Genomic DNA, 12,615 nt, shown 5'->3' with positions numbered 1-12,615 from the left:
GTCACCATCATTTTAGGCATATATCAGCCTAAATATTGCAAATTTTGTTTGAACTTTTTAAAACTTTTTGTGGACAATAGGAACTAAACAAAATATTAGGATAAATGAAAAAGTGAATTATTTTTTAGATGATAAGTTGAATGAATTTAGAATTTGAGGGGACAACCGAGAAAGGGTGAATAGATATGATGTCGATGTGTCTTTTTTGATTGGTTGATTAGAAGGGAAACGTTTTATCCACTTAACCGCGTTATGTTTATAATGATTTCAAATTGAGATAATTAAGTTATCAAACTTGTATTATTGGATCACTAAATACATCTTCGCCTCTCAAAATATTGCATTTTTTTACACGAATTTAGTAAACACTATGTAAGTGTGTGTGTATATATGGAAAAAGAGGCCCATACTTATTAGATGTTATTATATACTCCCTCCGTCCCGAGTTACTCGCTCATTTCCTTTTCGGCACGGAGATTAAGGAATGAGTGTATAGGAAAGTCAAAAATGACGGCTATAGATGAAAATTTTTACTAAAAATGGAAAGAGTGCAAGTAACTTGGGACGCCCAAAAAGGAAATACGTGCGAGTAGTGCGGGACGGAGGGAGTATAATTATATGTTAGGTAAATGAATAACTCATGCTTGATTTTTATGTAAATAAAATGATATAATAATGACAAGATATAAAAAAGAAGTGTGGGATAGTAACCAAAAATGAGCAATATATTGCTCATTTTATTATTTTTTAAACACTAGAAAGTAAGATTGAATAATTTTGAAAAAATATTAAATAAACTCATAAATTAATACATTAAATATATTATGCATTCTATCAACACAAACTAAATAGAATTGTTCGTCAATAGTTACTCAACATTAGGGATGCCAATGTAGCCCGTAACCCGTGAGCTGGCCCGAATAGCCCGCCAAATTTATAGGGTTAGAGCTGGAAATTTATAGCCCGATAAAATAAAAACCCGGTTAACCCTCAACCCGTTAGGGCAGACTCGAAAACCCGATGGACTGGCCCGAAAACCATATAAAATTTCTATTATTCTATTTTTTTACTCCTAATTCGATACTTTATTGATTAATTTTAACTAAAAAATAACTTTCAATTTTATATTAAATTTTTATTAATATAATAAAAGATAAATAAATTAAAAACTTCAAATTCATTAAAAAATATTTAAATTTCTAAAACATCTAAAATATTAACATTTGATCATGTTTATCATTGAGTTTAAGCATATATATCTCAAGTATATCTAAGCATATATATATGTCAAGTATATCATAATTAAATGTTTTAAATATTAATTATATGTTTTAAATATTAGTAATTTAAATTATTATTTATTAGATTAATCGCATATTCCTATTATCAAGTACTTTAAAAATCGAACCGTGGACCAATCAGTTCAACCAATTCAACCATGAACCGGAACATCGACCGGTCTGATTCGACTATAAAAACCGTGAGGCATTCAGACCGTAACAAACCAGCAAAACCGGGCGGTCGAGCCGGAAACCGGTCAACGGTAAATCAGTTTTAACAATTACATGCCTATTTTTTTTGTTGGGTTATAAATTAGCTCTTTTAATAGTTACGGTTCTATTCTAGCTTTACCTCCCTATTGCAGTCGATGTGGGAATATATTTATTGCTAGCCCCACTTTTTCTCTCCAAATCGATGTGGGAGTTTTTTCAAGAAACGGTATTATATCAAATATGAAGAATTAATTGAATGCACTCATTGCACAATTCACAATTGACACACGCATGAGATGATAGAAATAAGAAAATGAAATGCTCAATGATAAATGTAGTATACAAGTTGTATGTATGATTACAAATTACTCCGTAGTTGGGAAAAGTCTTCTTCTAGTCATATATAGTTTGATTATTTATTCTAAATTTGATTCACTATGCTAAATCTCTTGAGTTTAGGTATAATGGCTAGTTAATAGTGAATCCACAATTAAACTAATCATTGACGAAATGATCAATTTTTTATACCATTCACTAAATTTTGATATTTTTGTAATAATATATTATATATTAATATATATATTCTATTTGCTACAGTATTTCGGTCCGACCAGTTGAACCGTGAACCGATGCTTCGCTGGTTCACCTACCGGTCCGGTTTTTAAAACATTGATATTATCGGTAGCAACCTGATTAACCTGCTGGGCTAGCCCGAAACCTGAGTTTTTAGGGTTAGGGTTGAACTTTTATAACACGAAAGAAATCACAACCCGATTAGCTCGCACCCAATTGACCCGCAACCCGAGTAGGATTGGCCCGAAACCCGATGGGCTGGCCCGATTGACATCCCTACTCAATATCATAAACAAATTGCAGTGTATAAGTTTTTTAGGTTTTTGTTGGCCCACTTATTAGAGTGGTCCAATTTTTAATCTTGAATTAGTGGCCAATAATTGTACGGATTTCACTGATAATATAAAGATTGCAGAAATTTAAATAGTGGGTCATATTAAAACATTGTATATTGTGACATATGATTGTAAAACATAGGTTTTAAGATATCCAGGACAATACAATATAGAAAAAGTGGTCTTAAAAGTAAAACAAATAATATACATATTCCATTTTTCTTCATATTTAGATATTTTGAAAGAATGTATTCCCTATTGAAGTATGTTAGTCGATAAATTAGAGTGTGAATATAGAACAAAAATATGTTTTGAATTATTGCAAAAAATAATAGTAGTAGTAACAGTACTAAATAAATAATAGTATAACCTTTTTCTAGAAAGAAACATATTTAGAGCTTGTCATTAGCTCATTCTAACATTTCAAATTAATAATATTCCATTTCTTAATTTTTCTTTGATACTTGGTTAATTTTATAGTATTAAAAATTGGTGGAATATTAATTTTTAGAAGCCGTCGATTAATACGTGTGTGGGGACTTGAATTATAAAAGAGGACTTTGTAGTTTAGAAATACCCCATCATTGAATGGCATAAGATACTATGGTCTAAGAGTATTCTAGTGTGGAATAAAATTGAAAAAGAATATAATACCAAAGCATCAAACGAAAAGTGTAAAACAGGTGCACAAGTCCCTATGTTCTAAGTTCTAAGGCCACCCGCAACGCGTCACGCGGGTGGCCCGTATTCCGTCACGAAGGAACGAGACGGCGGTATGACGCGTTGCGGAGCCCGTCCCCAGCCCGTTCCGTATTTCGTCACGGCGTGACGAATGGCGAGACGTCACGCCACGCGCCGAGGCGACTTGGCACGCCCCGGTGCCATGCGTGACGCCCACTCGCCGGCCCGCGAGTGGGCATCGTCACGCTGACGCAACAATTCATTTTTTAAAATTTGAATTAAATAAAAATAATAATAATAAATTTAAAACGGTAATATTACCGTTTATAGCCGTTTTCCATTTTTTTTACTCTATAAATACTCCTAATTCATCCACATTTCACACACAACTACGCATCTATTCTTCCCAAATCATCTCCATTTCCTCACCAATTTTCATCTAACATCTCATCACAAAATGTCCAGCGATGGAAACTCCGGCGGTGGCGGCTCCGGCGGTGGCGGCTCCGTCGGGTGGGATCTCAACGCGTTCGACGACTGGGGGAGCATGTTCAACACATTGGGTGGTTCCGATTCGTCGACGCCGTGGGGGTACCAACCACCCAATTTTGACGTGGATGTATACGTCCGTCCCTCCGCCTTGCGGTATTCGCAGGGATTATACTAGATTCGGGAGGATTATTCCGTTGAACCAAATCTGGAAGAAGGCCGAGGCGGGGGAGGAGGCCGAAGCGGTGGAAGCTCCAGGGCGGAGGCGGACGCGGACGAGAAGGAGGAGGAGGTTCTAGGCCGGCATCCGTACGGTCCCAAAGAAACGCTAGCGGTGTACAACGCCTGGATCAGCGTCTCGTACGATCCCATCGTCGGGAATCAACAACCTAGGAAGTGCTTTTGGGAAAAGGCCACCGAGGCCTACCACGAGATTAAGCCGAAAAAGACCCGCCGCCGCACATATAAGATGCTCCGCGTTCACTTTGACGAGTCGACAGAGAGGTCAAACGATTCTGCGCCATCAACAAGAATGAAGCGGCTCATTACCAAAGCGGAGCCACGAGAGCCGACATTCTGAGGTCGGCTTTGCGGGTCTACTTCGACGACACCGGCAAACAATTCAAATATGTCGATGTTTGGGAGGTCGTCAAGGACGAGGAAAGGTGGGTCGGCGGTGTGCGGTCCAGTACTGGCTCGACCTCGAAGCACACAGCGAGTGGACAATACTCGTCTGGTGAGGGCGGTTCGGGTAGCGGGCCACAAGAGTTTGCCTCGCAGGAGGTTGAGCCCACCCCGGCAGATGATGCCGGGGGGTCCTCCCGTGGGCGCCGTCGGCCGCAAGTGAGAAATACGGCGAAGGCGGCTAGAGGGAGGAGGGGCCGAGCCGAATCAAGCCAGGCGGGCTCGGGCTGGGGGGACCCCCAACTCCCTTATGGCCATGTACATGACTGCCACAATGGCGGACACTTCCCGCATGACGCCCGCCCAATACCAAGCTTGGCTTAACAGAATTACGTTTATGGCAGCACAACTTGGCATTCCGCCTCCTCTCGGCTTCAGTGCACCTCCACCGCCTTCAGGGGATGATTCGCCGGCGGAGTTGTTTTTTATTTTCTATAAAATTGTACTTTAAATTATGTCATTTTTATTTTTTTAGGACTTTAATTATGTCTTTTTTTATTTTTTTAATTTTAAGTTGTACTTTTATTTTATGCTCTAATTTTATTTTATTTTTAATGAAGTGTGTTTTTTTAATTGAATTTGGTTGGAAATAAAAATAAAAATGAAATTGAATGAATAGTAATTTAAGGGACGGTTAGGGGACGGAGGGTTGCAGGTTCCGTCCCTTAGTTAAGGGATGGAGTAAAAAAGTACAGTGGGACCTGCGAATAGTAATTTAATGGACGGTTAAGGAACGGTTTAGTGACAGCGTTGTGGATGGCCTAAGAGTGTCCACTATAGGGGCGGGGCGCCGACCGCCCTCTTCCTGCCGCCGCCCCGCCGATCTATAGTGCGGAGGACGTCCGCCCCGAGACGGATGACATTTTCGGGGCGGAAGGCCCTTCGGCGAAAGTTGTGTGAGGACGCGCCGGTGCCCGATCGCGGTGCCTATAGGCACGCCGGCAGGCGAGGTGATTTTTTTTTCCCGAAAATTGTAATATAAATACCACTCCCGCACCACCCATTTTACACCATTTTCACACACTCTCCATTCATTCACTCTCTACACTTTCACTCTCTAAAAATGCACGGTGGAAACGACGAATCACCAGGCACCGACGAATCGGGATATGGCGGCCATCCTTCCCAGCCGTCGGGATATGGCGGCTATCCTTCCCAGCCGTGGGGTTGGAGTTAAACTCCCCCTCCGTGGGGATCGAGTCCAACTCCTCCTCCATCTCAGCCGTGGAGGTCGAGCCCCACGCCCCAACCTTTTCAGATGAATTTGAGCCGCTCAGCGTTTGGAGATTACAGACCCAACCTCGACGCGCTTAACGATCCGCGGCCGGAGACCCCTTTGCATTCCAGCAAATCTCCTTTAACCGATGCAGATCGAGACGCACTAGAGACGATGATGGGTCTGCTCAGTCCGAGCGTACCGGATACGCCGGCAGTGGCGGTGGCGGCGGCGGGTGAAAGCAGTGGCGGCGGAAGAGGCGGTAGTCACGGTGACAGCGGCGCCGGCGGTGGCGGTGGCGGCGGCGATGAGGGCGGCGGTAGCGAGGCAGCGGTGTCGGGAGCAGGGGGTGGACGGGCCGTGCACTACACCAAAGCGGAGTCCCTTGCTGTTGCACGGGCGTGGGATGCCGTCACATCGGACCCATAGTGGGCACCGATCAGATCGAGAAGAGCTTTTGGAAGCGCGTCCTGTTGGCATACAACGAGTTCAAACCTCGAGGCGCCAGACCGCGTGACGGGGAGCAGCTCCGCAAAAATGGTCTACGATTCTGCATGCCGCCAAGCGGTTCGCGAGCATATACGAGAACAACCTGCTCAGTGTTGAGAGTGGCCGAAGCGAAGCCAACGTGAAGGCGCTGTCAATGTCCCAATTCAACACGGAAGGCTGGCCGAAGTTCACCATGTGGGAGGAGTACCTTGTTCTCGAGCATTGTCCGAAATTCAGGGCCATCTGTGCGCAAGAGCGGGCAGGAGCTCCTGGGGCGAAGCGTACTAGACACAACATAGCCGGGGACTACAGCAGCGGCAGCGGCTCGCAATCATTCGACCTCAACGACGAGCAAACCGAAGAGCCCTCCGCTACACACTCTAGGCGCCCACGCCCTCTGGGACAACAAGCCTCTATCCGAAGCGCTAGAGTGGCTGGAAGTTCCTCCCGCCTATCGTCGGCCGCGTCTGGATCGCACATCCCGCAGCCCGCCCCTATACCGCAACCCATGGCCTCTGGTCCCCACGAGGTCTTGAGGGAGAACATAGATGTGCAGTTGTTGAAACAACTGCAGGACAACTGCCGTTTCTACGAGACCGCAACCGACCCGGTCATCAAGGGTATATACTAGAAACTCTTACGATAGATCCAGAGCCGGCTAGGCTTGTCTGATGAGGGTTTTACTGGGGCGGCCGGCTGCAGCAGGGGAGGCGGCAGAGAAGAGGAGGAGGAATCCGATTCCGCCACTGAGTAGACGGTGGCGTTTTTTTTATGTGTATTGTGTTTAAATGTTCGTTGTATAATTTTACTGTTTCCAATACAATGAATATTCGGTCTCAATTACCTCGTTTTCTAATTATTTACATTCCGATAATTTTAATTGATTTAATATAGACGAAAAAAAATAAAATGATAAGTGGATAAAATTTTTGGGGCTACTGGAAGTGTCCACCTTATAGCTGCGGATTAGATTTTTTATGGGCGCGGACAAATAAATTGGAGCCGTGGAAAAAAAAGGGCGGGGCTATTGAGGCGGTCCTTCTAGATTTCTAATTAAAAACTTATACACAACATGGCAAGTTCCTTCTAGATTTCTAATTAAAAACTTATATAAAACGTGTGGAAATTTGGGGTATCATAAAATGATGTAGTAGTAGAAGAAAGATACTACATCTTCCTTCACAATTTACTTACAAGGAGTAATTCGCATTCATTGTGTGTTTGTCTAACTCCCAAGTCACTTGAGTATCTCTATTTTATGATTAAAAAAAACAAAATACTCAAATTTTACTTCTTTTATACTCCCTCCGTCTACAAACAAGAATCCTATTTTTAATTTTAATTTGTCCTTCAATAGTAGTTCCAATTCATTTTTACTATAAATAGTAATGTATCACATTCCAGTGACTCATTTCATTCACTTTTCTTAACATTTTTCAAAATCTGTGCCGATAAGAAATGAGACTTCTAATTGAGGACGGAAGGAGTATTTTTTACATGATAAAAAATATAATATTTAATTTTACTTATTTTATATCCTCTAAACATAATTTTCTTAAAATTTGTATTGGTAAATAAATATCTCAAATAATATAGAATGAAAAGCGTATATGACTAATTCTTTTTGCTAAATTTTAAAAATATAATTATCTATGTATATTTCATTTATTTCTATCATTAAGCCTCGTGACATTGAAAATTTTTATTATATAAATTGTCAAAAAAATTATAAAATTTAATAATTTTGATTTGTCTCATAATTATAAAAATTAGTTAGAAAATCATACTAATATTCAAATTTATTCTAAATTATTTTATAGTAAAATGTTTTTATTGGAGTTGCATATGATATAATAATGAAAAAATTATACGGAATATAAATATCACTGGCAATGAAATACAGTAAAAAATATTGTCGATTAAAAAATGTATTGATACTCTTGGTTGAAAATGTAACATTATATACATGCTCTTATATTATGTGATATTTTTGTCTTGCTGTATTATTTAGCATGCGAAATCTTAAAACTAAGGAGGAAGTAATTTGATCTCAATAAATATACAAAAGCAATACAGAAACACACAAATATTATAGCGTATAAACACATCACTCAAATCATTATTATTATTATTTTCCAATAAAAAAGCAGAATTATTGACCAAAATCACAAAGTTTGCGTAACTTTGGGGACACCTTTCCCACCTACATCCGGATTATACCCTCCAGCTGTCCTCATCTCGCCGCCGCTCACCACGCCTTGATACTGCGGCGGCGCAGCCCCCATCACTCCCCCCTGCGTCGTGGTGTACAACACCTGCCTCCCCGCCCCAACATCATACGCCACCTGCGCGTACCCTGCTTCCGCCACCCCTCTCACCATCCCGAAACCCTCGGAATATCCCGCCGCCTTCTGCTGCTGCGGCGGCGGCGCCGCCATCGAAGCCACCGCCGACTGTGGATGCGGAATCACATTGTACATCTGCTGCTGTTGCTGCTGCTCCGGCGGCATGCGCTGAACGGCGTAATAACCCTGCGGCGGAGCTCCGGCCATCGGCCTCATCATCGGCGCGTGGTACGCACCCGCCGGCGTCTGGATCATGTAAACCGGCTGCTCGGTGCTCGCCGGGAACATTCCGCCGGGGATTTGCCTGTTGTCAGGCCAGTGAGGACCCGGCGGAGGAGCTTTCTCCGGCAATTTGTAGTACTCGGTGGGTGGATAGCCGCCGGAGAGATTATCGTCGCTTTTTCTTCGGTAGACTCCTTGCTGCTGCTCCTCCAGCCTCAGCCGCTGCAGATCCTGAATATGCTTCTGGATCGGATCCATCGCAATCGACCGCTCATCCTGTGCTTGAAGGAACACTGGATCCTCCATCTCCGGAGCTCTCCCCATCATCTGATGCTGAATCGGCTGTTGCGGCGCCATTGCATTCGCTTTCTCAAATCCAAACAGGAAATCGGCGTTACCAGGCGGCGGCTGCGGCTGCGGAGCCGCTGCCGCCACCGTATGCGGCTGCGCAGTGACAATCGGCGCAGAATTCAACGCCTCCACGAACCTCTCCTTCTCCGATTTAACATCATCGGAGCCAAAACTCCTAGTCGACGAGCTCAAGCTCTGATTCAGCGTCGGAAAAATGAAAATCCTCAACCGCGTCGGCTTCGGCGAAATCCGGTACAGCCGCTCGTACTCGAGCATCATGTGCTCCAGATCGTCGTCGTTCGTGACGGAAATCAAAGCGTCGAGATCTTCGCCGGGGAGCTGGTACTTGAACGAGATGCTGTCGCAATCGCAGAGAGCGGTGAGCTTGGGGAGCAGAGAGCCGAATTTGATGCTGCGATCTACGGAGAGGATCTTCGTTTCGCCTCCGATGTACGAGAGCTGGTTATCGTGAGGGCGTGGGTGGATCTTCCCGCCGTAGCTGCACATGAACTTGACCTTGTAATTCGGCGGCGGCTGGTTCCCCTGCGAATCCTCCCACGGCGGCGGATTCTCGAAGTCGATCTCGCCAGAGCGGGGGGAGGAGTCGCCGGACTCCTGGTAGGAAGAGTTGTACGGGTAGTTCTCCATAGGCGCACGTTAGCGTTTGTTAGGAGAGAGGAAGCAAAAATTTAGAGAGAGAGAGGGGGATTTGTGTTTCCGTTTTAAGAGGCCATTTTGTGTGAGAGAAAATGGAGTAGAGGGATTTTATTTAGCTGGATGAGGGGGGTTTTGATAAAGGGGGGGAGTAGTTGCACCATTTGTTTTTGTGCAACCATGGTTTAGTGCTGACGTGGTAGGACAGGTGGTGAGGGTGAGGTGATGGGGATGGGGAAATGGAGAAATTCGTGCGGAAGAATGGTGACATGGGCCCCACTTTAGGGAATTGATAATTGATTAAGAAAAGGATAAGACAGGGGCAAAAAGGGCAGATCTTACTATGACGAGCTTGTGTTCAAATTCCACTGTCGTCGTATAGTTACTTTCATCTCTCAAGTGCAAGGGTGAGATCTTGGGAGATAGATTTCTGGCAGTCAGTGGGTTAAGGCTTCCCCTCAACGGACTACTGTATATCTTAATTTAACCCTCTCACATGATGTCGGAGTGAAGTGTGAGGGCCGCGAAGACGACAAAATCGCCTTTTTTCCTTGCGAAGAAAAGGATAAGAGAGGAGAGGGGAGGACGATTCAGAGCATCTCCAATGCCGGCGTCAAAATCGCGACGCCGATTTTTCGCCGACGCCGGTTCTGACGCCGAACCATTGGAACCGGCGTCGGCGAAATCGGCGTCAAAATCGGCGTGGCCATGCCGATTCGCGCGATGACGCCGGTTCCGACGCTGATCCTCACGGCGCCATTGTGGGTCCCGGATCGGCGTCAAACCGGCGTCAGATTTTATTTTTTTTTTTTCTTTTGAAAACACTATATATACGCGCTTTGAACGTCATTTTCATTCGCACCACTTGTTTTAACGAGTACTCTCTCTACCTTACTTTCTGTTCAAGATCAATAACGAGCAATGGAGAACAACTACGAAGGTACTCCAGTGACTCCCGGGGGATGGTCTCAGACTCCCCCGCCTCCCGGTGTAGGGTCTCAGACGCCCCCGACTCCCGGGGTAGGGTCCCATACTTCCCCGGCTCCTGGGGGAGGTGGTTGGCCTCCGATGACCGGGTACTACAACATGTACCCGTGGCAGCAGATGATGCCGGGGTGGGCACCCGGCATGCAGCCCCCTATGCAGATGATGCAGGGGTGGGCACCCGGGATGCAGCCACCGGCGCAGCAGATGATTCCACCGGCGCAACAGATGATTCCCCCGGCGCAGGGGACGCACGGGGGGGACAACGCCTATCGGCCGACTTTTGATTTTTCCACCGGTTCTTCACACACATCGACCCCAACGGATGCACAGTATACGGAGACCTTCTCCTTAGCGGACTTGGGTTTTGATATGAACGAGGTTCCGGAAACTCTCATTCAAAGCCAGGGAGTAGGGCGGGGTAAGAAGAAGGGCAAGGCCAAGAAGGTCGGCGAGTCGTCGCAGCCGGAGGCCGAAATTCGGGGCCGGAGGAAGTGGACGGAGGCGGAGAACGTTGCGGTTGCCAAAGCGTGGGTGAGTGTCTGCGACGATCCTCTCGTTTCGAACAACCAGAGGATCGTCAACTTGTGGGCCAAGGTAGCCGCAGCCTACAGGGCATTTTGCCCTGAAGGGAGACCGTGCACCGGGGAGGAGGTCCGGAAGTGCTGGGACCGAATCAGGTCTGGCCTCTCTCGATTTTCGGGTTTGTACGCCAACGCCCTCCGCATGCAGACCAGTGGCCAAACAGAGGAAGACTGCAGGAGGATTGCGGAGAGAGCCTATCCCGATCCGCAGAAGAAGTACCATGAGTTCACCTACTGGAACTGTTACGTTGTGCTCAACGAGTAGGAGAAATTCCGGGCAGGCGTCGACGCTGGCTGGCCGAAGAGGCAGAAACTGAACTATACCGGAGATTATAGCGGCAGCAGCGGTGGTTCGACAGACCTCCCCGAGACGGCCCAGGAGGTCCCGACTCCTCGTTCGTTCAGTCGCCGACCTCGCCCGGTTGGCCAAAGGCGGGCGCAACAGGTTGCGAGGGGGGGCACCCCGAGTTCCCAGGGGGTCCATTCGACATCCCCCCTCGGCAGGTCTACCGAGGAGCTTAAATTCTTCGCGCGCCAACAAACGCGCGCTCAAATGGTGAAGACCTTAGCCGACTTCCAAGCGGCGGTGGACCCCGAGATGAAGGATTTTCTTCGTGTATTGCTCCAGAGCCAGCGTGAAGAATTGGAGGCGATGAGGAGGGACATCGGCGGGAATAGCCGCGGCGTAGGTGGCGACGGAGGCGGCGGCGACGACGGTGAAGAAGCGCTGGGCGACGACGGAGATGAGGACGGCGGCGAGGAGTGATTTTGTTTTACTTTTTTAAATTAATGTACTTTTTAATTTTTGTACTTTTTTTTAAATTATTGTACTTTTTTTTTAAAATTAATGTACTTTTTAAGTTTTAATATTATTATTCGAATTTTCCGTATTTGTCTCGTAAATTAAATTTCGTATGTTGATACAAGTGTAAATTAAATTATATAATTATTATTAGTGATGTGGATAGGTAGTGTGAAGGCTATGTGAGAGCTATTTGATGTCCAGTTGATGTGGCAAGCTGATGTGGCAGGAGAATTGTAGTGCTGATGACGTGGCAGTGGGAAGGCTATGTGAGGGCTATTTGACGTCCAGTCTTACTGGAGATTCTCTCAATGATTCACAATGTTGACGGATTGAATAAGGCAATTTTCATTTAATATCTCCGCCCGTCTCATTAAAGATGACTCACTTTCCTTTTTGATTTGTTCCAACTCAAATAACTCATTACTTAAAATGAAAACACATTTATCTCTACTTTATTTTCACTCTCTTACTTTACTCCCTCCACTTAATACATAAAATAAAACTAAATAAAATACCAAGCCACCCAAGGATGGAGTCATCTTAGTTAGAATGGAGGGATACTAACTCTACTAAAATAAATTTTAGGGATATTGACACCTAATATCATAGAACTTTAAAAAAGTTGGATTTTTCTTACGAGCTTTGAAATTGACAAATAATATCACGAACTTTACCCCGAGTTTATTATTTCCCACCAAAGCGGTACGGTA

The 12,615-nt window shown here is 45.0% G+C and overlaps 2 protein-coding genes across 2 annotated transcripts; one reads left to right on the top strand and one right to left on the bottom strand.

Annotated features, from left to right (window-relative positions):
• The first annotated feature begins 5,513 nt into the window (after window positions 1-5,513).
• Window positions 5,514-5,900, top strand: LOC121757894 (zinc finger protein ZIC 2-like). The gene has a single exon (XM_042153354.1). The coding sequence runs from the start codon at window positions 5,514-5,516 to the stop codon at window positions 5,898-5,900; it is 387 nt and encodes a 128-aa protein (XP_042009288.1).
• A 2,082-nt stretch (window positions 5,901-7,982) lies between these two features.
• LOC121759186 lies at window positions 7,983-9,649 on the bottom strand. The gene has a single exon (XM_042154687.1). The coding sequence runs from the start codon at window positions 9,524-9,526 to the stop codon at window positions 8,126-8,128; it is 1,401 nt and encodes a 466-aa protein (XP_042010621.1). The 5' UTR covers window positions 9,527-9,649; the 3' UTR covers window positions 7,983-8,125.
• Between the last annotated feature and the right edge of the window lie 2,966 nt (window positions 9,650-12,615).

Source organism: Salvia splendens, chromosome 12 (assembly GCF_004379255.2).
Source record: "Salvia splendens isolate huo1 chromosome 12, SspV2, whole genome shotgun sequence".
NCBI lineage: Eukaryota > Viridiplantae > Streptophyta > Magnoliopsida > Lamiales > Lamiaceae > Salvia > Salvia splendens.
The sequence above is the reverse complement of the archived record's forward strand: the minus strand, read 5'-3'. Positions and strand labels throughout refer to the sequence as shown.

Coding starts and splice junctions, on each gene's coding strand:
- LOC121757894 (XM_042153354.1), top strand. CDS start 5,514: ATGAATTTGAGCCGCTCAGCGTTTGGAGATTACAGACCCAACCTCGAC.
- LOC121759186 (XM_042154687.1), bottom strand. CDS start 9,526: ATGGAGAACTACCCGTACAACTCTTCCTACCAGGAGTCCGGCGACTCC.